The sequence below is a fragment of the Podarcis muralis genome, chromosome 8, assembly GCF_964188315.1.
Source record: "Podarcis muralis chromosome 8, rPodMur119.hap1.1, whole genome shotgun sequence".
Taxonomy (NCBI): domain Eukaryota; kingdom Metazoa; phylum Chordata; class Lepidosauria; order Squamata; family Lacertidae; genus Podarcis; species Podarcis muralis.
Window position 1 is genome coordinate 45,810,512 of NC_135662.1, and position 27,543 is coordinate 45,838,054.

Genomic DNA, 27,543 nt, shown 5'->3' on the forward strand with positions numbered 1-27,543 from the left:
CTGCTCAAGAGCACATCACAAGCTTCTATTATTCTGCTCCACTGGCTGTGCTCAGATGTAGGAACTAAAATACAGTGGTACCTCAGGTTACAAACTTAATTCGTTCCAGAGGCCCATTCTTAACTTGAAACAGTTCTTAACCTGAGGTACCACTTTCGCTAATGGGGCCTCCCGCTGCTGCCGCTGCCTCCACCGTGCAATTTCTGTTCTCATCCTGAGGTAAAGTTCTTAACCCAAGGTACTCCTTCCGGGTTAGCAGAGTCTGTAACCCGAAGCGTTTGTAACGTAACCTAAGGTACCACTGTATAATCATCCTGAAGGGCATGTATGTAACAGCAGGTTATCTGTCTCAAGTGCAGGCTGATGCATCACTTGAGACTGAAATGAGAGGAAAAGACATGAATAGGAGTTTTGGCTGCCAAATCACAGACTACATTATCTTCAAACTGGTTTCTTCCTTAGTGACAAATTGATAATCCACCCACTCTTTGTACCTCATTACCTGTGAACACAGCATTTTGTTCTTCAGTGTTTTAAACACTGAATTATTTTGTTTTTAACAGAAAAAAGTAAGTTGCATAATGCTACTTGTTATGAACAGAAAGCTACATGATGCATCCTGTTCTACTAAGAGTTTGATCCAAAGAATGTCTGCAAAAAGCTGTTACAGCACCAGCACTTGTACCAATGCAAGCTTGTTAGCAGTCCAGTTTGCACATAGCACTAAGCTAACATAGCACGAACGAGAAGGCTCCCAGTACTGCAGTCACTGCCTTCCTCTCCAGACTTCATTGCTACTGCTCTATTATTATTATTATTTATATATCACCCTATACCTGGAGGTCTCAGCAGTTCACAGAATAAAATCAAAATAATAAAAACCACAATATACATAATCAAAATAAAAACAACAACCCAATAACCCCCCTCCAAAAAACCCCACATTTTAAAAGGGCATAGGATGTCATTCAAATCAACCAAAGGCCTGGTTAAAATGGAACATGTTTGCCTGGCATCTAAAGGAGCACAATGAAGGTGTGGTTTTACCACTGCCTCCTTCAAACAGCCATAACACTAAGCCAAACTATGGTTTAGCCCTCAGTAGCACAGCAGACATTATCTTCACTCCAGGAACCTACACATATGCCCATTTGCACTCAGCGGCTAACCGGCTCAGGTGCCCAGTGTGGCGTGTGCGTCCTGCAACTGGGGGTGGGGCGTGCTGCGTCGAGCCTCTCCACCACCTCCTGCTCAGCTGTAGGACGGCTGAGGTAGAGGCCGTGGGCAGACACAAGCCCCATGTTGCCGTTTCAGGCAGCGCGGAGCCTGCAGCGCCCAAGCCACCACGTCACTCCCAGGAGAGACGCGTGGCTCGGGCACACTGCAGGCCCCGCGATAAGTGCCAGCCCTCGCGGTGTGATGCGCAGTGCCAGCTGTGTTTTGTTACATTTGTTGACTAAAAAGTTTCGTGAGCCCAATTTTATTATTATTTTTTAAAAGTCATATTTTTATCATTTTGTCACACCCCCCAGTGATGCCACCGAGGGCGGCCCACACATCTCTTCCTCTGCCACTGTTTGCACTAAGGCAGGCATAGGCAAACTCGGCCCTCCAGATTTTTTGGGACTACAACTCCCATGATCCCTAGCTAACAGGACCAGTGGTCAGGGATGATGGGAATTGTAGTCCCAAAACATCTGGAGGGCAGAGTTTGCCTATGCCTGCACTAAGCCATGGTTTGGCTTAGTGTTATGTGCAAATAGGGTCAGTATCCCATTCCCAGTCAGAATATTGTGCCCTATCAGTACAATGGGTCCTCATGTTTGTAAGTTAACATTAGATTTTGTGTCTGCAACTGTGCAAGAGTACACAGCAGGGGAAGATCCATGACTCTGTCCCTATTTGTTGACTCTTGTCCACCATATCCCCTTTCTCCCCAGGTTACTTCTCCCAAGACTTTCCGTGGTCTCCTTTGCTAGCACAGTTGCACTGGTCTCAGAAGCTATGACATTTTGCAAAATCCTGAATGTTTTGATGTCTCAGCAAGTCCAGGAATGACATGATAGCTCAAAACACCTGCAACTATGTATTTTCTTTTTCTTTGCAAGTGGACTGTATGAAATCATTCACCAATGACTTTCACATGAGTTCAATGGTAACGGGTCTGTTTTTGCTTACTCAGAGCATTGTAAAGCACGGTACAGTAAGGCAGCATCTGAATGAGTGAGTCCGGTCAAAAGTAGCTTATTACATTGTCTCTTCTCCATGGGAAATTTAAACACACAGCAACAAATGACCAGGAAGACGCTTATTGCATGCAAACCCGTATATTCTATGTAATAGGTAACACAAAAGCAAACAAGCCACCTAAGCTAACCTTTAATCGCTTCACAAAGTGCTTGGCAACAGTAAGTTCTGAAGCTGGATTCCCCAAGATGATCTCAAACCGATACTGCAGGCCTAGTTTATCTCGAGCTTCTTGCAGCCTCTCTTTTGCCAGCATTGCCAGCTGCACAGAGGGAATCCTGATGACAAGCATGTGGCCACGGCCGTTCTTATCCTTGCCGGGTGTAGTGATGATGTCATCCATTATGCTGAGAGTCTCAGGTGTGCTGTGGTCCCTGAGGGAGGCCATGGTGGTGAGGGCCATCAAGGCTTCCAAATACTGCTGAATAAGCAGATAGCAGCGAATCACCATGCTGTGCAGCCTGGGGTACCTTGAAAAGAGCACAGCTTAGTTTTAATTAGTCAAGTTAGTATGTGCTGGTCTGATGTTGGGTCCAAACATCAGACAAAAGAAAAGGAAGAGGCATAACCTGGGACTCTTGAAAGTATTCTCATTTTAATCATATGATTAATCGTATAAGCGCTGTGTTTGCATACATTTCTATACCGCTAGCAGAATTATAGACAGACCCTAAACATCACAATCTAATCCAATCCAGAGGTTAAGTCCCACTATGTTCAGTGGAGATTATTCCATACCATGTATCTGAAGGAGCGTCTCCACCCCCATCATTCTACCCGGACACTGAGGTCCAGCACCAAGGGCCTTCTGGCAGTTCCCTCACTGCGAGAAGCTAAGTTCTAGCTAGGGAACCAGGCAGAGGGCCTTCTCGGTAGTGGCACCCACCCCGTGGAATGCCCTCCCACCAGATGTCCAAGACAATAACAACTACCAGACTTTTAGAAGACATCTGAAGGCAGCCCTGTTTAGGGAAGCTTTTAATGTTTGATGCATTACTGTATTTTAATATTTTGTTGGAAGCCTCCCAGAGTGGCTTCCCAGATGGGCAGGGTATATATAATAATAATAATAATAATAATAATAATAATAATAATAATAATAATAATAATAAGGACTGAGTATCCTTTCCTGCTCACTGCTCATTAGGATGGGGAAATTGACATTCCTCTTTCTAGACACGCATACTCATGGACTTAGCTAAATACTATTCCAAAAGCATTTACCTCTCTAACAGTGTATTCACCATTTTTTCAAAGGTTTCATCACATCTCAGAAGAGGGCTTGTGATTCCCCACTGCAGAGATTTGCTGTATTCATTCAAGCCAAAATACAGCTTCTCATCTTGGCTCAGTTCCTCCTGCTCCAAACAGAGATAATGCAAGTAATGTGATTCTTAAGAGTGTACACTTGTCCTATATACAAAACACTCATGCGTTTTTCACTTCCCCTTGAAAATTATCATTATGTTCATACATCTTATAAATGGCCTTTCCCCTTCATAAACAAGGTATGAAATAGCATTTGTTCAATACAGCCACAACCATATTGCCCACAGATTCTGTAGCTGAATGAAGAACTATAATAGTCCCAAATAATGGATTATATAGATCTCCACATCAGTTAGTTTATCCTAAAATCCCTTTATGAGGGAAGTAGTTTAATGTAGGGCTGTCTTCAAAGACAGACCCGAAGCCCAAATGATTTCAGAATGCAGCAAGTAGACTGCTAACATGGACCAGGAGATGGTCTCACATCGCACCTCTTTTGAAACAGCTTCACTGGTTTCCTGTTTGTTTTCTGGCTCAATTCAAAGTGCTGGTGCTTACTTCTAAAGTCTTACATGGCTTAGGACACAGGTATCTGCTGGACCATCTTCTCCTCTTACAATTTACCTGAGATCTAGCTCTGAGGCTCTTTTCTGGGGGCTCCCAACATCAGCAGTAAGGCAGGTGGCAACCAGGAAGAGAGCTTTGTTGGAAATGGCACCCTATCTGTGTAGTGAGGCATTCCCAGTGAGGATTGCTGCTCCCCACTTCATTATCATTTTTGGTGCAAGGCAAATACCTTTCTCTCTCCTCCCCTGGCTTTTAAACACTGATAACATTTAAAGTTATTAATTCATTTAAGTTGCTGTGAGCTCTTACTGGCTGGAGGTTGGGTTTTTTTCATCCTATGTATAAAAAAACCCATTTATTATTATTCTAATGCAAATATTTAAGTGTCTTATGAATGGTGATGTGTTTTGTACTATGGTTAAATGCTTAATTCTGGTTGCCGCAGTTTATTTGTTTGGAGATGCCCTATTCCCCTTCCAGTGTGGTTTAAGAATCTCCTCACAGGGCACTCAGAAATGTAGCTCTGTAAGTAGAATAGGGGACCTCCTAACAACTCTCAGCACCTTTAATAAACTACAAATTCTTTGGGGGAAGCCATGACTGTTTGAAGTGGTATCTTAGCACTTTAAATGTAAGGTGTGAATGTGGCCAAAGCTGGGAAGGAGGGAAACACCTTTGGCAGCTAGCAGTACTGTACTGAAAGAGAATGTCACTGGTGATCAGAGCCATTAGAAGGGGCTAATCCAATTGGTGTTTTGAGAGTTCTTGGGTAAAATCAAGGGGGTCCTGTGAGGTGGCCACAGAGGCTGTGGACAACAAAGCATAGAAAGCCAGATGAAGCGTCAAATAATTTGTTGGAGGTGGAGTCAGGCAGAGGACAGCTTAAAAGGGAAAGACAGCAGAAGAGGCATAACTGAAGAGACAGAGGGGGCCAGAAGCTGAGGAGACTGGTAAGCAGCTGAGTGTGAGAGGCTGAAGAAAGTTTAAAATGGGAAGGACCAGAAGTGCAGTAAGGGGTGGAAGGTTCCAGAGGAGTTGTGCTTAAGAAAGTAGAGAGACTTCAACAAGCAAGCAGCTGGAAAACTAAAGCCAGTCTTCAGGGTGGTGGTCCTGACCAAAGTGAAAGATGCTCTTCAGAAAGAAGTCTGCAATGTGGCTGAAGATCGATAAAGTCCATGAGAAGCAAAGAGAGGGCTGGGCCAGAGAGAAGATTTCAGTCTAGAAACCAACTGTATTCTGTGAGTACCAGCTGGGGTAAAGAGACAGAGGAATTAGGCCCTTAATTTAAATAGGGCAGTGGTGGGGTGTTTTAGTTGTTCTATAATATTTGTATTTTTGAAGTCTTTTGTAAGCACTCTATGGATGTCAATTGGCTGTTTAAAGATGGGCTATACATCACAGAAAATAAATGAAGTTGGCATCACTAACAACCAATTTCTGGGATTTACCAAAGCATACGAAGCAATTGGTAGGCGAGACAGCGACCAAGTTGAACATTATATGAATCCTATCCCTTCTTAGATGCCATCAGAGCTTGACTTTAGACTTGATTAGATCAGCAGACGAAATCAATTCCCACTTTATGATAACAGCAGAGACAAAGACCAAAGATGCTCATAAAAGCTTCCTAAAAGCTATTATAACATTTAGACCTCTTACCATGTTGCCTAACTGTATCCAGTGTACCTCATTGGCGGAGCTGATTCTGGATTGCAGAGTTTGAAGAGCGTATGGGAAAGAACTCACTTGGAGGACAAGGAGGTTGAAAGCTTCAAGTACCTCTCTGCAATTTATCATTCTGTCAGCCAGTCCATGACTAGGCTCCCCATGGGATAGAGAACTTGAGATGGCACTAGGAAAAGCAACAAGACATTTCATTTTTAATGTCTGCTTCGTGTTCTGTAGATCAAAACAAAAACAAAAAGATTACAACAGGAGCTACAGAAGTCACTTAGGCCACAAAGAATCAGGAACTACTTAAACATGGCGTTGGTGTACAAATATTGGCTTAATGTCCCCTACTCCACTCTACAAATTAAGGTTTCATGTAAATATTTGTGGTGCAGTGCCTGTTTATAAAACTACTAATTGGTGGTACCAGTTATATAAAAAGTGGTTTTGTGTTTTTCAGGAGGTTGGGGAAGAAAAGAAAAAGCTAGTGAGTTTGAAGCAGAGGTGAGCAGCATGCAAGCCCCAAAGTGGGGAATTTAAAGTGTGGGTCGTGCCATATCATATGGCCTATTCTGAATCTCTGTTACCCATTGTCAGCATCATAATGCTATGAATACCATGACTCTGCCCATTTTGCAAAATCTGGTCTTAAGGCAGTCAGTCGCAACAAGACATAGTACAGATAGAACAGAGCATACCACTGTCACTGGGCAGGATTCTTGAAACCCATGGCGGTATAAATGAGGGAGCTGCTATGGAAGTGATCCAATGAACACAAGTGGCTGCCCAATTGCCATTTATCTACAATATTCCGTAACACAAGCCTTTCACCATGTAGAGCCATAATCATTTTGGGTATTTTCCTGTGTCTTTAACAGCAGCATGTGGCAGGAAGGTGTCTGACAGATATGGTTCATTCTGTACTGCAGTGATGGGTGCACTTGTTTCAACTTACTAAAAACCTAAGAGCTCATACTTACACCTACAATTTGAATGAAAGCCTACAGTATAATATTAACTGTTAGTATATGCTTTACTTTGAAGGAATTACCTTGTTAAATCCACATGGGCATTGTCATGCACCAGCACAAAAAGGGTATACGGATTCTGCTTTACCCGTCTCATGAAAACATCAAACTTGGTTTGAATATCATTGTCTAGCCGCACCACGTATTTTTCAGCTCGTTGGTAAGCTGCTCCAGTTTCTTCAAGTCCCAAGTCTACAAGAACACCTGGAGGAAGAAACGGCAGAGACAGGAACTTTGCTTTTGCCCAAGAAACAAACAAATAAGTTCTGGAGATGCCAAAAACAGGCTACAGAACAGATCAAATGCCAACTCAGCCATGAAACTCAACATATAGGAAAAACAATCTGTTAGTGTTCACATGCCATGCATGGTAAGCTAGGATTCCTGGTTTAGCCTGGGTTATTGTGACTAAGTAGCACACTGTCACACAGAGATAATTTTGTCCCTACTTCAAACCTCCCTTCATGTGAGCAAGTGAAACAAACCAGGAAGCAACAATTAACTTGGCTTCCTATGATGTGTCCTGGATTATTGCTCCCAAACCAGGATTTGAATTCAAAATTTGTTTTATGATCCTGCCTTGTTTGGGAGCATGATGCCAGAATGCTGGGTTTGCACATGGTGGGAAGCCAAGCCGAACTGCAGCTTCAGAATAAACTTTCTTCACTAACAATATTATCTATGTATTAAATATGTGTAACTTCTGTCAAATGTCCTAGGCTGCATTTCAGTGCCAGATTTGTCCAATGTCACTGTGTGTATTTTGTAGAACTATGAATGTCAGAAGTTATACTGTGCACAAAATTCAGGAACCTAAAAGTGTTTAGTTCATTTTTTTTAAAAAATCAAGTTTCTAGTTCCTAAAGGCTGACAAGGAAGACGAAATCTTAAATCCCAAAAGCAGAAGCAAAGAGACAAGCAAAGTTTCCATTGGGGCACTATATCAATTCCCTAAGAATCCATGTTCCAGCCAGTGAGTGATTAGGTGAAACAGAATTATGAAACAATAAGGAAATGCTTATCGAGATGCCTGATTTGCATAAGATATATAAGACATGATCTTCTCTTTGATGCAGAATTCACAGGAGCACAGCTACAGATTACATCATGAACTTTTGTATTTTGGTTTTATTTCATTATTAATTCTGTACAGACATATATAAAACGCTTTGTTGGATTCAATATGCTGCTTTTCTCCTTGCTTTCTTTTACCTGATTGTCGAATCCGTTGAATGGTCTGTTGGACTAGCACCTCTGAACGAGGGACTACAACAATGAAATCTACTTTGCTGAAGTGACCCAGATCCAGGCTTTGGTTGCCACTGTCTGCAATGGCGCATACCTGTGACAAGAGCTTTCTGGCAATTGTGAGTTGTGGTTGATAAATTTGGAATGTTTCAGTGTCCAAATCTAGGAGAAAAAAAGAACTATAATTTAGCTTCTGGGTGCCAGAAAATAGTCCAGAGATGCCCATTAATTATTTTCTGTTTCTGAAGCTAAACAGGCCTGGTAAGTACATGGAAGAGAGCTGAATGGAACTTAGTCTCAGGTGAAGTGTGTAGACCAGCAGTAGTGATTTGGATCTGGCAGATCCTGGGTTCTGCCGCCCTCAGTAGACCACTTTGACAAGTGGGTGTGTCAGTCACCTGGCATTGCCAGGACATCAGGTGACTCAAAGGAAAATCCATGTTGAGTCAAGCATGGCTTGAAGTCCCCACCCATAAGTCAGTAAGTGCTGACTTCAAGCTCCCTTTTTTGTGAATTTTGCTACACTATGAAATTCCCTATGGGGAAACTGATAGCAGAGCTGACTCAAGCAAGCTCTCAGCTGATCAGGTGGGACAGCAAATCTGCCTTGCCATTGAACACTCTGGAGTGCACTTTAAGGCTCCTAATTGTGCACTGACAGCCTCACATATGATGTCAGCAGTGGCGTAGCGTGGGGGGTGCAGGGGGGGCCGGCCGCACCGGGCGCAACATCTGGGGGTTAGGGTTAGGGGGCGCAAATCCATGGGTTGGGGGCGCAAATCCACGGGTTAGGGGGCACAAATTACTTGCCTTGCCCCAGGTGCTGACAACCCACGCTACGCCACTGGATGTCAGATACATGACAGGTGGGGTTGGTGTACATGAAAAGGCCTTGCAGGTCAAACTGGGACCCACAAGCGGATGGCTCCTCATGCCTGGTAGATAAGCAGTAGGCTAATTACAGAAATCATTTTTTAAATTTTCTGGAAAGAGTAATTCCATTTCTGTGTAGGGACAAGTGTAGCAATATGGACCTTGTGAACCAGCACTTTTCAATCCAGAAACAGATAAATAAATATTTTAAAATTAGTAATATTACATAGTGACTGTGACTTGTTTAAAAAGCAGCTTCATACAAGTGTTTTGGTTGCCAATGCATAAAACTGCAGTAGATGTAGGCAGTAACACATTCTGAATCACTTTTTAAATACCCTCCGTGGACCCAAACCACACAGGAAACTTTTTTAACACCCTTCTCGCTTCATTCATACCACACTGGAAACACCTTTCTAAGATTACAATAGGTGGTTACTGTTATAGCATTTTGTTATCAGCAGCCTGCTATGAATTTATTTGCCATACTTGGTTTATTTCATTTTTTGGTGATTCTTCGAAAGAGCTTACGGTTAACAGAAAATAGTTGTTAGCTTTACTCGCTAGGGCCCCAATAATGGGCAGAAGACCTGGTAGCTGTCTGGACCCTCTCAGCATTACTGAGCCCAGTCCTTGTCCTCCACAGGTACACACACACACACACACACACACACACACACACACACACACACATCCTGCACATTAGTGCAGCCAGCCAACTATTCACAAATTCAGTATAAACCTGGTAGAAGATATTACAACTGTGGAACTACTGACACCACTTCCCCTTGGTCCCCCCCCCCCCCCCAGAATTAGGATGCGGTGGCAATATTTCTATGCTGAGCAAATACCATGTTTTCTGTGGCTTCATGGTCTGGGCCAGTGTAATGAGAGCAAGGTAGAATCTTAATAGAGCAATCTTTTATATTCTCCAATTCCCAGGTGAAGGCTAATATTTGGTTTCCACATAAAGTGTTTTGTTTTTCATAAGGAAGCCCTTACCTAATTCTTGGGTGGAAACCATGGCAGCTGCTTCTTGAGATGACACACATTCATTGACATCCCCATTGAATGGGATTACGACGTTATCTCCTCGTCTCTGTTGTATTGTCTCTAACAACTTGTCCAGTTCATCGCCTAGTAAAGAACTTTCTTTTAGAACAATAAGGTAGATTAAAAGGTATACCACATCCCTATGAAATCTTTCCAAGAAATGGTGTAAAGAAACACCATGCCACTATTGAACACCTATCCAGCATTTCCCATCCAAATACTGCTGAACAAATGAAGATTAACAAAAAGGTTAAAAGGCAACCAGAGCTGTCCAATCTGCTCTTTTAACATCAGTGGTTAGGTCATATAATAAGTAACATTTGCAATGGAATTGATGGAATTGCTTTGTGATGGTTCTGTTTCTTCCTAACAAGCATGTTCCAGAATTAGTGCTGAGAAGACTGCTCCCACTCTGAGTTATACCCTACATATTTCTACCAGGTTCAAGCTTATATTTTATGCTTTTAAAAATCCCAACAAAACCACTGGGAGAGTTCATCCAGATGGAGGCATCACAAAAATGTAGATTATGCTAAATTCTATTTCCCCTTTTCACTAATGGGCTGGATGATGGTTTCAGTCAAGACAAGAGAAAGCTATTTACAGTGGAGGACTTGAGAAGTCCTTGTGGTAGACTAGCTCATTCTCTCCACTAAGGAAAAGAATCTTCTCTACACTTCTCTAAAGATGTCTGTTCCCACATGAACCTGCTGAAATGCTGAGATCAACTTCAAGAGCCCTTCTCCAAGGACTGCCCACCTCTGGAACTGAGGCAAGTGACAACAGGAGAAAGGGTCTTTTTAGAAATCCTGAAATGAATTGGTTTCTTTTATTTGTATAGGACTTTTAACTTGTTTCAGTGCTGTTTCTTTTTAGGCTTTTAGTTGTACTTATTTGTAGCTGCTGATTTTTCTATTGGTTTTACTTATAAACTGTGAGTTGCTCTGAAAATGTTAAATATTTTAAATAAAAAAACAAAACAGACAGCAATCTGGGAGGCAGCATGGCGGCAGCAGCAGAAGAAAAGAGCTCCTGAAGCCAGCCAGAGTAAAAGGCTCTGGTGACCGATTCCCGGACCCCCCAGAACTGCTGCTGCCAGCACTGCCAACGGAGAGGAATTGGGGGTGCCCGGGCATCTATCAAAGGAGCCAAAACACCCCCCCACGACCTTGATTGAGCCGGAAAGGCACCCGACCCCCCCCCCCAACAGCCGAGAGGAGCTCCAAAACCCGGAGGACAGTGGAACTAACGCAAAGAGGGAGAAAGAAAGGGAGAGAGAGGAAGAAGAAGAAAGAAAGAAAAAGGAGCCCCAAATTTACCGTTGCTGCCCCCATCTCTGCCGACGGGAAAGCAGAGGAGAGTATACCCATCTCTACTTACCTGCCCCCCCCCGCCTCGGCGGCACCGCTGAGGCATCTACAGAAGCCCTAGAGAAGTTCTTAAAACACAGGCTAGAAGTGACACAAATGACCACCTAATCGAAACGCTCTGTAAAAGCCACCAGCCAACAAAGCCTGATCAGCCCAGCAACCCAACAATACCCAGGAATCACCACTGCCACAACTCCTAACCACCACACGCCCAACCCCAAGAGGACGCCAAGCCAACCTCAAACCAAAACCATCAGGGAGACCGAGATGACACCAACCAGGGAGATGGCAAACAATGCTAAGATGGTAGCTCCCCTTCAAGATGATGACCACCCAATAACGAAACGAGATCTGAGGGAAATGGAAGCACGATTAGAAGAAGCACTGAAGGCCACAATGGCTCCCATGCAGGTACTAATCAACAATCTAACCTCCAAAGTGGAAGCTCTAGAGAACAAGAACCAAATGCAAGAAAGAATAATAGAACAATACCGGGAGGAGAACGCACGTGTGAACAAGAAACTGGACGAACTGGTAAACCAAATGGAAGCAGAACACAACGAGATGAAAATTAAGCAAGCCGACCTTGAAGACCGCAATAGACGTTGTAACATCCGCTTCCGCAACTTTCCTGAAAAAACAGAGGAGAAAAGCCCAGCAGACCTAATTATACGCTGGCTGAAAAACACAATCCCAAGCCTGAAACTTGAGGCAGAGGACTTGGAGAGGGCTCACAGAGCCCTAAAACCTATGCCAAAACCCAGCGCCCCCCCGAGAGACATCATTGTATGTTTCACACGCTACCGAAAGAAGGAAGAAATATGGCACCAACTCAGAAACTCAAGCAACCTTCGATATGGAGAAACCCCCATTCTGGCCTTACAGGACCTATCTCAGGATACCCTAAACCGGAGGAAAAGCCTGCGCCCATGCACCCAGCGTCTCCAACAAGCAGGGATCAAATACCGATGGGGCTTCCCCTTCCGCCTCATTGTAACAACGAACACAACACAACACATGGCTACCAACATACCTGAGGCCCTGCAACTACTAAAGAACCTTGAACTCGACCTCCCGCCGGAATGGAAACCGACAAACCCACCAAGCGACAGCCCCAACCACGAGGAAACAACAGCAAACAACTGGACAATGGTACAGAAGAAAAAGATACAACAGAAGCGGCGCAACAACGCAAACCAATACAGGCAAGCATCATGCTCAGAACCGTCCCGCCGGCCATACGACACAAGAAACCAGACCAAGATCAACCAAACCAACTCATCGCAGATGGACAACCCTACAACAACAACAACCCCGGCTGAAAGAAGCAACCAGGAAAAAACCACAAACTGAAGGACTGGTGATTCCCCCCCCCTTTTTTCCCCTCCCCCCCCAAAACATAGATTTAGTTAACACCATCAACACCCCCCCCAGCCCCGCACCCCCACAGAAATCCCCACCCCAACACCAGTCCAGACGACCTCAACCACATTCCCCATCACCCACACCTTCAACATCCTCATACTCCATACTAAGGAAAAACAACTCCAACCTTAATAACACAACCCACAATCAGGCTAAAATCTGATACCCAACCAGCACTATGGTGGCACCAGAGCGTACCAGCACCCACATCCCCACCCCAACACACCAACAATGTTGCTCATAATACTGGCAACACTGCTTACAAACCTTATACCTGACAGCGACGTTACAAAGTCACTTCACACTGTCTCGCTGATCACCCCCTATCGCAGACAACAGGGGGGACGGCCTGTCCTTGAACACGGCCTTCCACACCAGCTGAGACCTAGGACCAACTGGCTAAATGCCAGATGGCCCAAAATACCCCAAACAAACACCTATATGACTACATATAGGAAACTCCCTACAACTTACCCCCTACTCTTTAACCCAAATCTCACTCTAATCCTACTAGCCCCCCACCCACCACACCCTAGGTCAGCGCAACCCCACTGGTTCTTTAAACAACACGAAGAGAGAGACACAAGACAACCCGAACGGGTTGGCAGGGAATCGCCCCACATAATAGATAAACAAAATGGCTAACCTAAAAGCAATTACATTAAACGTGAGGGGGCTGGGAAACCCCATCAAAAGAAAACGCATCACCTCATACATAAACACCATGAAACCACACATCACCTTCCTACAAGAAATACACAATCCACCCAAAGGCAGCAAACTCCTGAGCGACCCCCGCTTTAGTCAACAGTGGGTCGCACGAGGCTCAGGGAAAGCCCGTGGTGTAGCCATAATACTCAGTAGGGACCTGAACTTCACTGCCACAACAGTCCTCAAGGACAAAAAAGGCAGATTCATTTTCGCTAAAGGGACACTAGATGGCAAAATCAAACTGACAATCGGCTCCATATATGCCCCAAACACGAAACAACTAGAATTCTTCCAGAAAACACTAAACAAATTCCTCTCCTTCTCTGAAGGGGAAGCAATCCTAGGAGGGGACCTCAATCTAAATATGAAAGGTATATCCCTGAAAGATATCCACCCCACAACCCCATGGGCAACCTTCCTCCGAAGGAAACCCCCAACAACCAGGAACTCTTACAAGTTACTAAAAATGCTAAAAAACAGGGGTCTCTATGACATTTGGGGTGAGCAAAACCCGGGAGACATCAGCCATACATTCCAATCGGGACGCCATGATACAGTGTCCAGACTGGACAGCATTCTACTCACACAGGGTCTGATTCCCTCAGTAGAATCAACAAACATAGGTAACATTAAAATCACAGATCACGCCCCAGTAGAAGTCACTGTTAAAATAGGAGAAGGAACACAAACCACCCCATCCTGGTCCTTCAGTCCCATCCTAACTACAAACAAACAAATTAGAGAGAGTCTCACAAAAACCCTCCAAAACTACTTCAAAGAAAACGATGTAAACAATACAACAACCCCCCTCCTATGGGACGCAATGAAAGCGGTCACCAGAGGAGCTTGCATAAAAGAGAAAACATTCCTTAAAAAACAAACCTCCTCAAAAATTAGCAAAATAGAACAAGACATCACAGCCCTCTCATCACGCTACAAACAAACAGGATCTAAAAAACTCCTCAAACTTATAGAACAGAAAAGGAGAGAACTAGACTCCTTAGAAATCAACAAAACAATGATCAACATTCTATACTCTAAACAACGTTTCTATGAATATGGAGGGAAAAACTCCAGATTACTAGCAAATAGATGTAGGAAAAAAGCACTCAAAACAAGAATACACTGCATCACCAAAAAAGACGGCAACATAACATTCTCCCCCAAAGAAATAATTTCAGAATTTGCAGAATTTTACTCCAACCTATACACCTCCCATAACCCACCAGAGAGGGAAATCAAAAAATTTCTAGCAGGACTGACCATGCCTACCCTAACTGATGAGGAACAGGAATTCATGGATAGCCCTATCACCCCAGAGGAAATAGATGCGGTCCTCAAAAACTTGAAACCACACAAAGCCCCAGGCCCAGACGGCTTCACAGCAGAATTCTATAAGAAATTCAAAGAACCCTTGATGCCCTACATGACCCGCCTATTCAACGACATCATAAAAGGAGGCCCCATCCCCAAAACCTGGACCCACTCCAAAATAGTCTCCATCCCAAAACCACTAAAAGACAGCCTCAAAGTAGAATCATACCGCCCAATCTCATTAATAAACCAAGACTACAAGATATTCACATCAATCTTGGCCAACCGCCTAAAAATCTTCCTACACAAGTTAATAGCCCCAGACCAGACTGGCTTTGTCCCTGGCCGCAATATAACAGACCCCATCAGGAAACTACTGAACCTGATCGAACACAGCAAGGCAACCAAACTCCCATTGACAATTATGTCCCTAGACATACTCAAAGCCTTTGATTGCTTGGAGTGGAAATACATATTAGCAGTACTAACTAACATGAAATTTGGCCCCAACTTCCTACAAATCCTCAAACAAATATACTCCCAAGCCTCAGCAAAATGCAGAACTAACAATATGGATTCTAACACTATAGCTATCCAAAGAGGCACGAAACAAGGATGCCCACTGTCTCCCTTCTTATTTATCCTGGCTCTGGAACCCCTAGCAATCCGCATCCGAGCAGCCGCAGACACCAAGGGAGTGGAAATAAAAGGCAGGACCTATAAATTAGGGCTCTTTGCAGATGACCTAATGGTCACAACACCAGACCCCATAAGCACAGCAACCTCCCTAATCAGAGAACTCAACGCATTTGCAATGGTGTCGGGCCTACAGGTAAATTTCACAAAGTCAGAAGCTATGTGCTTCAACACCCCTCCTCACACCCAAAAAGAACTCACGAAGGTCACCAAAATAAAACTTTGCCACACCAAGTTCAGATACCTAGGGGTACAAATAACCAGAAACCTCAATAAATTATACCTCCACAACTACAAGCCCCTGTGGCGACAAATTAACAAAGACCTAAAGAGATGGAATAACATGAATTTCACTCTCTCAGACAAAATAGCCATGATCAAAATGATCACACTCCCAAAACTAACCTACCTATTCCAAACCCTCCCAATCTGGATCCCCTCAACCCAACTTCACAGTTGGCAGAGAAAACTACACTCTTTCATCTTCTCACATAAAAAACCAAGAATAAGCCCCAAATACCTGCACCTCCCCACCTCAGAAGGAGGATGGGGAATCCCCAACATAGAAGCATATTACAACGCCAACCAAATACGCCATATAATCCCATATATACTAGAAGATGAGACAAAACAATGGGTACACCTAGAGAGGGACACAATTGAAAACACCTGCACCACAACATACCCACTCTTCCCAAACAAACTAAAGAAAATTCCCACAACACTTAACAGGTACACACAGACCATGCTCAAAGCATGGAAAACACAAATAGGCAAACTATCCCCAACCCCATCCCCACTAATCCCCCTGGCATACCACCCATTATTCCACCATGCAGCACAAAACCTCAAGATAAAAACCTGGCGAACCAAAGGCTTGTATCGCCTAATAGACTTTTATAAAAATAACAAACCCTTGTCAACACAAGAAATACAAGACAAACTAGAAGACACCCAAATGCCCTGGTTAACACAACACCAACTACATGCCCTCTTAAACAACCCAACAGTAAAATCAGCAGCAACTAGGCCCCTGACAACCTTCGAAAACCTCCTCCTAACAACAAAGGGAAACGGTAAAGGGATGGTATCCGCAATATACAAAATACTACTCCAAAATCTCGCAAATCCCCTAGACGCAATCAAAAATCAATGGGAGAATGACATAGGCTATGAGATAAACCCCACTCAATGGACCAGAATGTGGTCTAAACCCCCCTTTAAATCCATATCAACGAAAAGAAAAGAACTCACACTGAAACTCACCTACAGGTGGTACCTAACACCAAGGAAACTAGCGCTAATACACCCAGGAACCTCACCAAAATGCTGGAGAGGGTGCACCTCCACAGGCACATACTTCCACATGTGGTGGGAGTGTCCCAAAATCCAACTATTCTGGACAACAGCCATACAAGAAATTTGTAAAATAACTAAGCAAGTAATAGACACCACCCCAGAATTGGCCCTACTAAACATCTTCCAAGACAACAATGCCCATTTACACCACAAAGAACTCATAACCCACCTGCTCTCAGCAGCCAGAAACACCATAACCAGACACTGGAGAGACCTGTCAGGAGTAAGCATGGACCAATGGTATCAAATAGTATGGGAAACAGCCCTACTAGAAAAATTAACTAATAAACTGAAACTGACACGGGGACAAACAGAAGAAGATGCCTTCACCCCGGTATGGCTCCCCTTTATCACACACACAGCCCAACAGGACAATGACAATAATCCACCAACAGCATACAAATCAATATGGCTAACCTGATCCAAAACACCCACCCACCTCACTCACACACGAAAACAAAGATCACCACAGCCAATCACAAGCAAACAATCACACCCTAGGCCAACCCCAACCTCTCTCACCACCAAAGGAACACAAGTGAACAACACAAGCACGCTGACACCAAACTCTACATACATTAAACATAATAGAAACACCGCCACCCAATCCCACCCTTATCCATCTTCCCTCTCTCCACCCCCTTTCTCTTTTCTCTCCTTTTTTTATTTTTATTTTTATTTTCTTCTCCCCCTAATGCCTCAACAAATGAAACGGATTTGTAAAAATGTTACATGGGGAAAAATATATATGAGGCACTACACTTCTGTAAAACAAGAAAATCCTTAATAAAATATTAAAAAAAAAAAAAATAAAAAAATAAAAAAACAAAACAAATTAAGCAAACTATTGGGCTTGACATTGCTCTAAAGTGTCTCAGTTTGCTTCCATGACCCAGAATGCCTTTTATAAGCTTTGGTTGATTGATAGTTGTGCTAGAAGAGAGAGACCTGGGTATTGGCCTTGGAGACCAGACTAGACTCTATACAGGGCATTCTTTGAAAACTGTCCAGAAACTTCAACCGATGCCCATTTGTTAATAGGTGTGAGCTATTGAGAACTTCGCACGCTAGCTCTGAAAAATTTCCATTTGCTACCAGTTTATTTCCAATCACCATTCAAAGTGCTGATTTTGCTCAGTTAAACCCAACATGGCTTGGGCCTCAGCTATCTCAGGAAACGTAGTTTCCCATATGAAGCCCACAATTTAGCATTTTTAAGAACTGCCAATGAGGGTCTGCTCCAAATGCCTTATTTCCAAGGACTGGGACTTACTTCCACTAAGAGCAAGCATTTTTCTTCGTGGCTCCTGAGCTGTAGAACACATTTCCTGGAGAGACCTGTCTATATGTTCTTCCTTGGACTCATTTTGAAACAAAGTGAAAGCAATTTTTTCCTTCCAGCCACTTGGGATTTCCCTGGAAGTATGCTTTTAATGTCGGCCTCTCCACCCCCCACTAAACCATTTTATAATGTTAAAATTTCAAATTGCCTTAAAATGGCTCTAATTGCTTTAAAATTTGCCTTGGGGACATACGATGTAGAAATGTGGTAAACAAACAAAACTCAACCCCTCTAATGTCGTGGTTGCTCCAGCCTAGAAAGCGGCACTGAATGCCAATGATTAATGTTAAAGGAAACAGGAGGGGGAGCCCTCACTTCATAAAACAAGCATTAGGAGGCAAGAGATGCTTTTAAGCTGAGGACGGGGAATAATATTACCTGCTCGCTTCCTTGTACGTTGGCTATCACACATCTACCTCCTATAATAAACGTTGAGCTTTCCTGACTCAAGAGATCTCAAAAACTCTACTATTATTATCTTATATGAGAGAGAGAAATGGACAGATCTTTAAATCAAAGAAGTAACAACAGGAATTTTAATTCACTCACCTAAAGATGTGTTTTTGAAATGTGATGCCAGATAACTAACTTTTCCCGTAATGAGCTCATAACTGATTTCCTTTAGAAACTCACTGGTAGTAAGCATACTCTCTGCAAGAGCTCTAGACTGATACTGACCTAGAGAACAGAAAGGGAAGAATCACAGGACGTTGTTTGATACAATGGTACTGCCTTCCTAAAGAACATCGTGTGTCACAGCTCCAGTCTTAATGATCTATAAGCAGTTTGTGAGAAATGGAAGTTTTAGCCTAGAACCTTCAATGACTCCCCTTCATGTATTTAGATCCTTTTGCATCTGTCTGAACTTCTATCCAAGCATTTAAAAAGCCCCTGTAAAGGTAAAGGGACCCCTGACCATTAGGTCTAGTCGTGCCCGACTCTGGGGTTGCGACGCTCATCTCACTTTATTGGCCGAGGGAGCCAGTGTACAGCTTCCGGGTCATGTGGCCAGCATGACTAAGCCACTTCTAGCGAACCAGAGCAGTGCACGGAAAAGCTGTTTACCTTCCCGCTGGAGCGGTACCTATTTATCTACTTGCACTTTGACGTGCTTTCGAACTGCTAGGTTGGCAGGAGCAGGGACCGAGCAACGGGAGCTCACCCTGTCACGGGGATTTGAACCGCCAACCTTCTGATCGGCAAGTCCCTGGCTCCGTGGTTTAACCACAGCACCACCCACGTCCCTTAAAAAAAAAAGCCCCTGTACGTAAGGATAAAAACAGTTGTACACCATTTTACTACACAGTAAGTGGCCTGGGTAGCTCAGTCAGTACAGCATGAGACTCTTAATCTCACGGTCATGGGTTTGAGTCTCATCCTGGGGAAAAGATTCCTGCATTGCAGAGTGCTGGACTAGATGACCCTTGTGGTCTCCTCCAACTCTATGATTCAATGGCAGGAGCTGATATGCAAATGTTGTTTTTAACAGGTATCCATCATATCTAATGGTAGTTCATATTCTGAAACAGAAAAAATCTCATTAGTAAGAAATATTTCCTGATGTGCAAATGGTGGTCTCAGTCATACAACTACTCTCAACTTATTCAGATCTTCTTTGTACTTTTTCATGCTTTGGAAATGTTATGTACTAAGCTTGGATCCTAGGACAATAGGCAGGTAGGATCCTAGAATGCAACAACTGATTGGCTTGCAGGATAAGACCAATCAGGCTCCAGGAGGAAGTTAATCAGCCTATTAGGCTGGTAGGATCATAGAATGTAACAAATGATTGGCCTGCAGGAGAAGACCAATCAGGCTCCAGGAGGGAAGCAGAACCAGCCAATCAGACGGGACTCATTGTGTAAATAATGTATATAAAAGCCTGAAGTTTGTGGGGAAATTCAATCACTGTTTTACAAGCTGCAATAAAGACCATGAAATCACTGCAGGACTCTGAGTATATTTCAGGAAATATTTGTATTTCTGGAGTTGGAGCCATAGAAATGTCTGCAGAAGTGGGTGGGAAGAATTTGATTGGCATGAGAGTGCTGAGGAGGACAGAAGCCCTGAAAATCAGACATGGTATTCTACCCCTTTTGCAAGCCCTAAAACACACAGTCTTTAAAATAAGGGGGGGGGAATGGCACATAGGGTGTACTTTCCCAATATTGCTGGAATGTGTACATGCAAGAATTAGACTGCAAGTGTTAAGAGCACTCACATTAGTATTAGAAAAGTGCATTTCTGAATATCCACGTCTGGAATGCAAATATAGCAACAAGGGCTGGAATATGCCGTCAATTAAAAAATTAGTTCACTCCTATATTAACTGCAATCATACATGCACATATTTAGTGTAAGGGAGGTTCAAAGGTGCATTTAATGCCATGTGAAAACGGCTGCATGTCTGCCAAAAACAGCATTATAAGTTCCAGAGATAACAGCACAATATCCCGACACAAATGTAGTATTGTGTGAGGAAGTGCTTTCCTGCATTGAGAGTAGAAGGAGCAACAAGAGAGTGCATTTTCACATCAATTCAGCACATCATTTGCCTGCTGTTCCTCAAGGTCAGGATGGCCCCTGAATCCTGTGAGTGCTCTTCTTGTTAAAATAAGTCACAGAGAGGAATAACTTGCTCAGAAAGAGCAGAGAAGCCAAGTAAACACAAAAGAATAACTATGTATATAACCGTAATGTCAGACAAATTTGACTGCATTAAAAAGGTGGGCTTTTTTAAGGGTACAAATTAATCTCTCTCAAACTGGAATTTCTCTTAAACAAGACATTTATGGAAGATATTTGCCTGGCATTCAGTATTATGCAAGGAAATAAATAAATAAATAACCTTAATCTATTATCAGAGCTGAGCTGAAACTCTATAACCAATTTTGGTTTAGATTTTGTTTTGTTTTGTTTTCAAAAAGCACCTCTGATTTTCATCATCATTTTAAAAAGATTTTTGCTTCTATTGTGTTACATAATTTCCAAGCAAGGATCATTCCTAAAAGAGGTGCCCAATCTTACAATATTTAAAGGCTATTCTGTAGGATGTTCCCAAGTTCTGGAAAATGATACTCTATTCCTGTGTTTCCTGCCACGATGCCCACAAAGATTTTCATAGGTGCCCCAGTCTCTCAGCTTTCATTTTTTAAAAAGGCAAGTCTCTAGCCCACCTAGAAACAAGGTTATGGGGCAAAATGTGCTGGTACCTTCTCTATTTTTCTAGAAAAAGAGGTGCCAAAACTCACCATTAACACCTCCCTTGTTCTCTTATAATGGCAATGGTGCCCACCTGAGAGGTGCAACATGCTGATGAATTCACTAATACCGTTTTTGGGTGGCTGTGCACAATTCAATATATACCGCAAATTAATTAAAGACAAACTTATCTGGCTCAAAATGGAAGTGGTTACAACCCAAGGGTAAGCAACACCCCAATTCCAAAGATTAAAGAGATATACACTAACAAAAGGGATACTGAAATTGAGAATGCTGGGTAGAAATACTATCAATGAATAAATAAGCCAAACAGTGCATGTTTATCCATATTAACATTGTGCCTGTGTCTTCACTCTTCAAGAGATCTCCAAGAAACACCTGCATTCTGTTTTGCCAGTGAAATCCGGTTGTTAACAAGGCATCACCTTACCAAAGTTGTATCTATATTGTTTTATGGGGAAAGGTACCCACCTAAAACTACCACACAGAATTCGTTCCCTCTGGTCTTTGACGCGCAGATGGCAACAACGTAATCTGGCATCCTTTGGTGGTGGTTCATTTCACTAAGAGATCGCAGTGTTTCTGAAATGCCTTCGGCCAGGGAATTCTGAGTAACCACTACATGCACCATTTCCTGGGAGACGCTGGCAATTAGCCTGGCAAGCCACGGGAGTTGAGCTGGCAACAAGATGCCCTGAGCACTCGTTTGTTGGGACTGCTCTCTCACAGTAAACTCTTGCATAGCTTTCAGCATGATCTGTTCAAATTCTTCCCTGAGTGGTATTTTATCAGGACCTGTAATTTTTGATAAATTAAATGATCAAAATAGGTCATCAAAAAGTCTCTTCCTGTGGTAGGAGGAGAGGATATATTGTTTTGATAACATCCCTCCTCACTCACGCTAGTGAGGAAACAGCAGAGCACATTCCCTTTGCAACTTATTGGAAGCAAGTTGATTATTCGTTAGAATCCTTTAATTAAGCAATCCAGTCTGGCTTGTCCTATCTAGAATGTTCCTGGTGAGTTTCCCCTTTTATTTCCCTCTTAAAACAATAATAACACAACACAGTCATCTTTAAAAGTAAGAATAAAGTTTTACTCACATTCAGTTCACAGCAGTAATCTGAAGGCAGGCTTTATCTTGTGGTTACAGTGAAAAGAAGTCTGAGTTACATCTCAGACTTTCTGCTTGTGAAGATTGAGCTATGCACTGGCTAAGAGCCAGGAGAGAGTGAGTCCAAGAGAGAGATGGTTGCTGGGCCAGCCCTTGTATCTGGTCAGCTTGGGTCACGTCCATCTACCTGGTCACACACAGAGGTAAGAAGCTCCAGAGCAGGTATATCAGGAAGTCCTCCCTGTCTGGAGCCACATTCCCCTGTGTGTCCTTTCTAGGCAACAGAAAAATGTTGTACTTGACTGCTTTAGTACATCCCACACTTCCATCAGACTGTCTCATTCAATTACTAGGAAAGTGTGCTGAGATATCTAAAAGCACAGGACTCAAAGCACAAAGTTGGCCACAGCAAACATCTCCAGTTTTGTTTTGTTTTTTAAAGAACATGGATACAATAAAATAAAAGGCAAAAAGTGGTTGGCAGAGATTATTACCTCACTGAGAGAGAGAAAAATAGGCAGACTTCTCTCCTGCAACCTGTACCTTGGCTTTGATTGCAACAGTTTCAAAAGGACCTTTTTATGCAAGCCCCTTTAAGCAGGTGGCACAAAGCAGTTTGGATTGCAAGGGGTGATAACGACCTCTAACGAGTGCAGAATTGCTTGGCGGATGGTTATAACAGAAGGCCTTTCACTTCCTTCAATTTTGTCAACTCTATGACAATGTTATTTTAGGCACCAGAGACAAGGCAGTTGGAGATCATGAGGGAAGCAAGCAACTGTTCCACAAGCCTAAAGCATTAGCAGTAACCAGAAGTGGGATTCTGTAGTGCTCATATTTTTGTTGCTGTTGTGCTGAAGGATGGAGAAGGCGGCAACCACATTCTCTTCTCATCTCATTCAACATTCACTCAAAAGTAGAGGAAGAGATGTAAGAGGGAAATACACACTTTCCTCAGCTGATCTGTTTGTCTGTCAGGAGACTTGCCTCATGCTTGACAGTCATACATTACAGCCATTACAGCTTCCATGTGGAACTGGGCAAAACTCATACAAGTGTGCTTCACGTAGGGGTTGTTCGGCTCATTAGCTTCTTACAGCACTGAGGTCCAGGAAGGTATTAGGGTTGATAGCATTGAAAACAGAAGGATTAGTAGAGCTGTACTCCCCCTGTCTGACAGAGGTGATCCATTAGGGCAGGCATGCCCAAAGTCCATTTCGGGGGCCTAATTTGGCCTGCTGTTTGATTTATTTAATCCGGCCCCTGTGGCAGTATACTGTATGTCCTTGGGTAAAATCCTAAAAAATGCTCAGCAACAACTTCAATCCTAAACCCCCCCCCCCCCCCATGGCTCTCCTGGGCAGCTGTTTCAGGAGCAATACCGTAAGATTGCAAATATAAGCCGTACTTTAACTTTTCACAATCGGAATTTGGGGGGCAAGTGTGTCTTATATTTGGGCCAATACGGTAGTAAGCCGCTGTATTGGATTCTTACCTTACAAATTCTGAACATTTCATGAGGACAGTAAGTTGCACTGACACAGGAGAAGCATGTGCTTGTCTTAGTCCATCCTGTTTTCCTACCTTTCCTCTCTCCTCAGGAAAAAGAATCCCTATGTGACTACATAGGAATGGCAGCAGTAATGGAACTGCTGGCTAGCACAAGGAGATAGAGAAGATTCTTAATCTTCCCATATTTAATTGTGTGTTGCTTACCATTTACACAATAGGTGTTGCTTTCACATAAACGGTTGTTTGCTGTTCCTAAAACAATAGCTACAAACTACAGCTATAAGCCTTTCTGAATGAAAAGGATTTGCTGTAACTGAAGGTTTAACACAAAGCAAATGTGAGATTTTAATAGCAGGATAAAAAAGGGAGGTACTCTGAAAAGGCTAGCAGAGTGACCAACTTCTAAAGATCCAGCAATTTCAAATTTACTTTCTGGAGCACTGAGCATAGAAGTCTTTTTACATACAAAAACAAGTAGCAGAAGGTTTATCACTAGCAAAAACAGTGATTTGTTACACACACACACACACACACACACACACACACACACACTTGTAATGACTTACCTAGTCGGACAAGATACTGTATTGTTAAAATAATCATGTTTTCCACACTTAGTAACTGACTCCCAGTCAAACCTAAAAGTTCCAAATCTTTGCTTTCCAGCTGAGGCATCTTGTAGCAATTCACTAGCAAGGGGCTTACTACAATATCTCCAACATTCCCATAGAAATAAGGTAAAGTGCCATAACCTTCAAAAAACAAAGACAAAAACTCTAATCAAGTTGTTTCAAAACAATTTTGCAATAACAGAAATTTATTCAAAGCAATATTTTTATAACTAATAAAAGAAGGGATGATGGCCTAGTGGCCCTCTGGATCCCTCCAATGTGGCGTAGAGGCTTTAAATTTGGTGAGAAAATTCTTTGCATCCTTGCATCTCGGGGCCAAACTCCACATTTTTAAAAGTAAGATAAGCCATAAAGTGTGGGAGGTTTTGAGGGGTTTTTAAACACAACTTGCCAGTGCGGGAGTTAGGGGCTTTCTACATCTGTGGTTAGCATGGGGGGGGGGGTGCTTTCATCAAAGTGATTGGGTCCCCCCCCCCAATGCAAATTTCAGACATAGGGTCAGATTTGGATTGGGTCCACAGCAGGAAGTAAGGGTTCACTCTTACCCTGCATGTGAAGGTCCCAGTTCAGATCAAGGGCCCCATGCTAGCAATTTGTGAAAAAACAACAACCCTGTACTTAAAGGCGGAGCTATGTAGCTAATGTAATATGAAGTTTAGCCCTTAGAATATGCAGAATGAATGCAGTGTCCTGCTGAATAAGCCAAAGGTCTATTTAATCCAGTCTCTCCCCCCCCCCCGGGCAATCAGATGCCATGGTACACCCATTACAGCAACAACTCTGTCTCCCACCCCTGCAATATGAGGGAAGGCCTTAAACTCAGAGTGGCATCCATCTGTCATGAGAGGCAATGGAATGAATGCGCCTCTGGGGGTGAAGTCAAATCATGGCATTAGCAGAACCAAAGTGATCTCCTTGGGGAGCAAGCCTGGGCAGTGTGTCTGAAGGTTCTGGGCTGCCCAGATGACAGGACCCCAGTCTCGGCCTTACAGAAACTGGTCAGGCCCAACACAACTGAAGGCTTGCCTCATTTAAAAGGTAAAGGAAAAGGACCCCTGACAGTTAAGTCCAGTCACAGACAACTCTGGGGTTGCGGCACTCATCTCACTTTACAGGCCGAGGGATCCGGCGTTTGTCCACCGACTGTTTTTCTGGGTCATGTGGCCAGCATGACTAAGCCGCTTCTGGTGAACCAGAGCAGCGCACGGAAACGCCGTTTACCTTCCCGCCAGAGCGGTACCTATTTATCTACTTGGACTTTGACGTGCTTTCGAACTGCTAGGTTGGCAGGAGCAGGGACCAAGCAGTGGGAGCTCACCCCGTTGTGGGGATTCAAACTGCCGACCTTCTGATCGGCAAGCCCAAGAGGCTCAGTGGTTTAGACCACAGTGCCACCCACGACCCTGCCTCATTTAAAAACATGAGTTAAAATACAGTAACAGCAGTACTGGTACTGTTCTTTTAGTTACTATTTCTATGCCCAAGTCTGGAATCCTAGCTACATAAACTTCCCATGCTAACAGTAGAGCTCAGTCTGCAGGGTCATGACACACCCAGAAGGCCTCAAGCTCAGCGGTAGAACCCATGATTTGTCTGTACAAGGTCCCAGATTTGATCACCAGCATCGCCAGATAGATTCAACACTGAGCTAGATGTAATGATTTGACCCACTGTGAGACAATTTCCTATACTCTTATGCCACACCTAATTCTTTTTTAGAATATTTTTTTCTTGGTGCAGAGTGTGCTAATTTGGTCCTTTAATGGCCATAATTTTTGACATAGGGCACGGCTTTATTCCTGTATGCCTGTTGTGACTATTTTGCTCAAGGAAAACACCGCACTGCTCAGCTGAAAGCTGGAATGGCAAGTTTCAGGCAAAGTTTAGACAGCCCTCAGGTGCTTACTTATAGCCTCCTCCAGTGTTGGCAAGTTTCTATAGTTCTCTTTGCACTCTACAGGGCCAAGTCAACATCAATGGCTTGCCAATAAGTCTTCCAGCCTAACAGGGGTTGCCCATGTCTGCTATTTGATGTGTCAAAGTGAAACCCCACAGGCAAGAAGCAAGCAACTGGTTTGTCCACTTGGCTCTTAAAGAAAATAAGTAACTAGAGGGAATTTTTATCTTCACCCTCACCCAATTTAGCAATGAAACTGACTAAACACAGAAGCTGCCAGCCAGGTTCTGCTTGCAACCAAGGACCCTAGCCTTGGAAGAGCTCCCGCCACTTCATGAGAGCGACGTTTGCTTGGGCAATGACCAAGCAATGTTTGCTCAGGCATACTGCCAGGGGAAAATCAGTTATAATGAGGTGCTCCCTCTCTAGCTTGCAAAACCCAGAAGCAGAGCTCTGATCAAGGATATCAGTGGGAATGTGATGCAGGATGCATGCAACAGCATGCCAGAAAAAAACAGTTGGCACGGACACACTTTTAAGATGTTTAACAAGTGAGAAACCTAGACATAATTTTGAACAACCTAATTCACAACTGCAAAAAAGAAATAAAAAAACGACCACCAGAAAGATAACAGGGCCATTAAACTAATCACATTTAAAAGGACTACATTTCCCCCTGAAGTAAAGAGGGGAGGAAGGGATGTGAGTGAGCCGAAGACACTTTGCAGTTGACATTTCCAAATTAAATAATACAACAAAGTGGGCCCAATAGGGTCACATGCACAATGTATAAAGTACATGGCTTCCACTGAAGAATTCTGGGAAACATAATTAACCTTATGCATAACTACAATTTACAGCACCCTTAAAAACTGCAGTTCCAAGGATTCTTTGTAGGAAGCCAAATGCTTTAAATGTATGCATGAATGTGAAAGGTCTTATACTTAAACTCTTAATGGCAGTCATCTACATTTAACTATGCAACATCCTATA

General features: G+C 43.2%; 1 protein-coding gene across 15 annotated transcripts in view; it reads right to left on the reverse strand.

The window, feature by feature from the left end:
- Positions 1-27,543, reverse strand: part of GREB1L (GREB1 like retinoic acid receptor coactivator) — a 168,091-nt gene that overhangs the window by 22,220 nt on the left and 118,328 nt on the right. For 9 of the 15 annotated variants that reach the window (XM_028737207.2, XM_028737218.2, XM_028737215.2 and 6 more), the window contains 9 exons: positions 24,588-24,773; positions 21,867-22,190; positions 18,723-18,851; positions 9,906-10,055; positions 7,995-8,192; positions 6,806-6,986; positions 5,743-5,935; positions 3,472-3,608; positions 2,378-2,717 (listed from right to left, as the gene is read on the reverse strand). In XM_028737207.2, coding sequence (XP_028593040.2) covers positions 2,378-2,717; positions 3,472-3,608; positions 5,743-5,935; positions 6,806-6,986; positions 7,995-8,192; positions 9,906-10,055; positions 18,723-18,851; positions 21,867-22,190; positions 24,588-24,773 — 1,838 coding nt within the window. The remainder of the gene's footprint in view (positions 1-2,377; positions 2,718-3,471; positions 3,609-5,742; positions 5,936-6,805; positions 6,987-7,994; positions 8,193-9,905; positions 10,056-18,722; positions 18,852-21,866; positions 22,191-24,587; positions 24,774-27,543) is intronic. The other 6 variants (XM_028737219.2, XM_028737216.2, XM_028737214.2 and 3 more) reach the window with 3 other exon arrangements.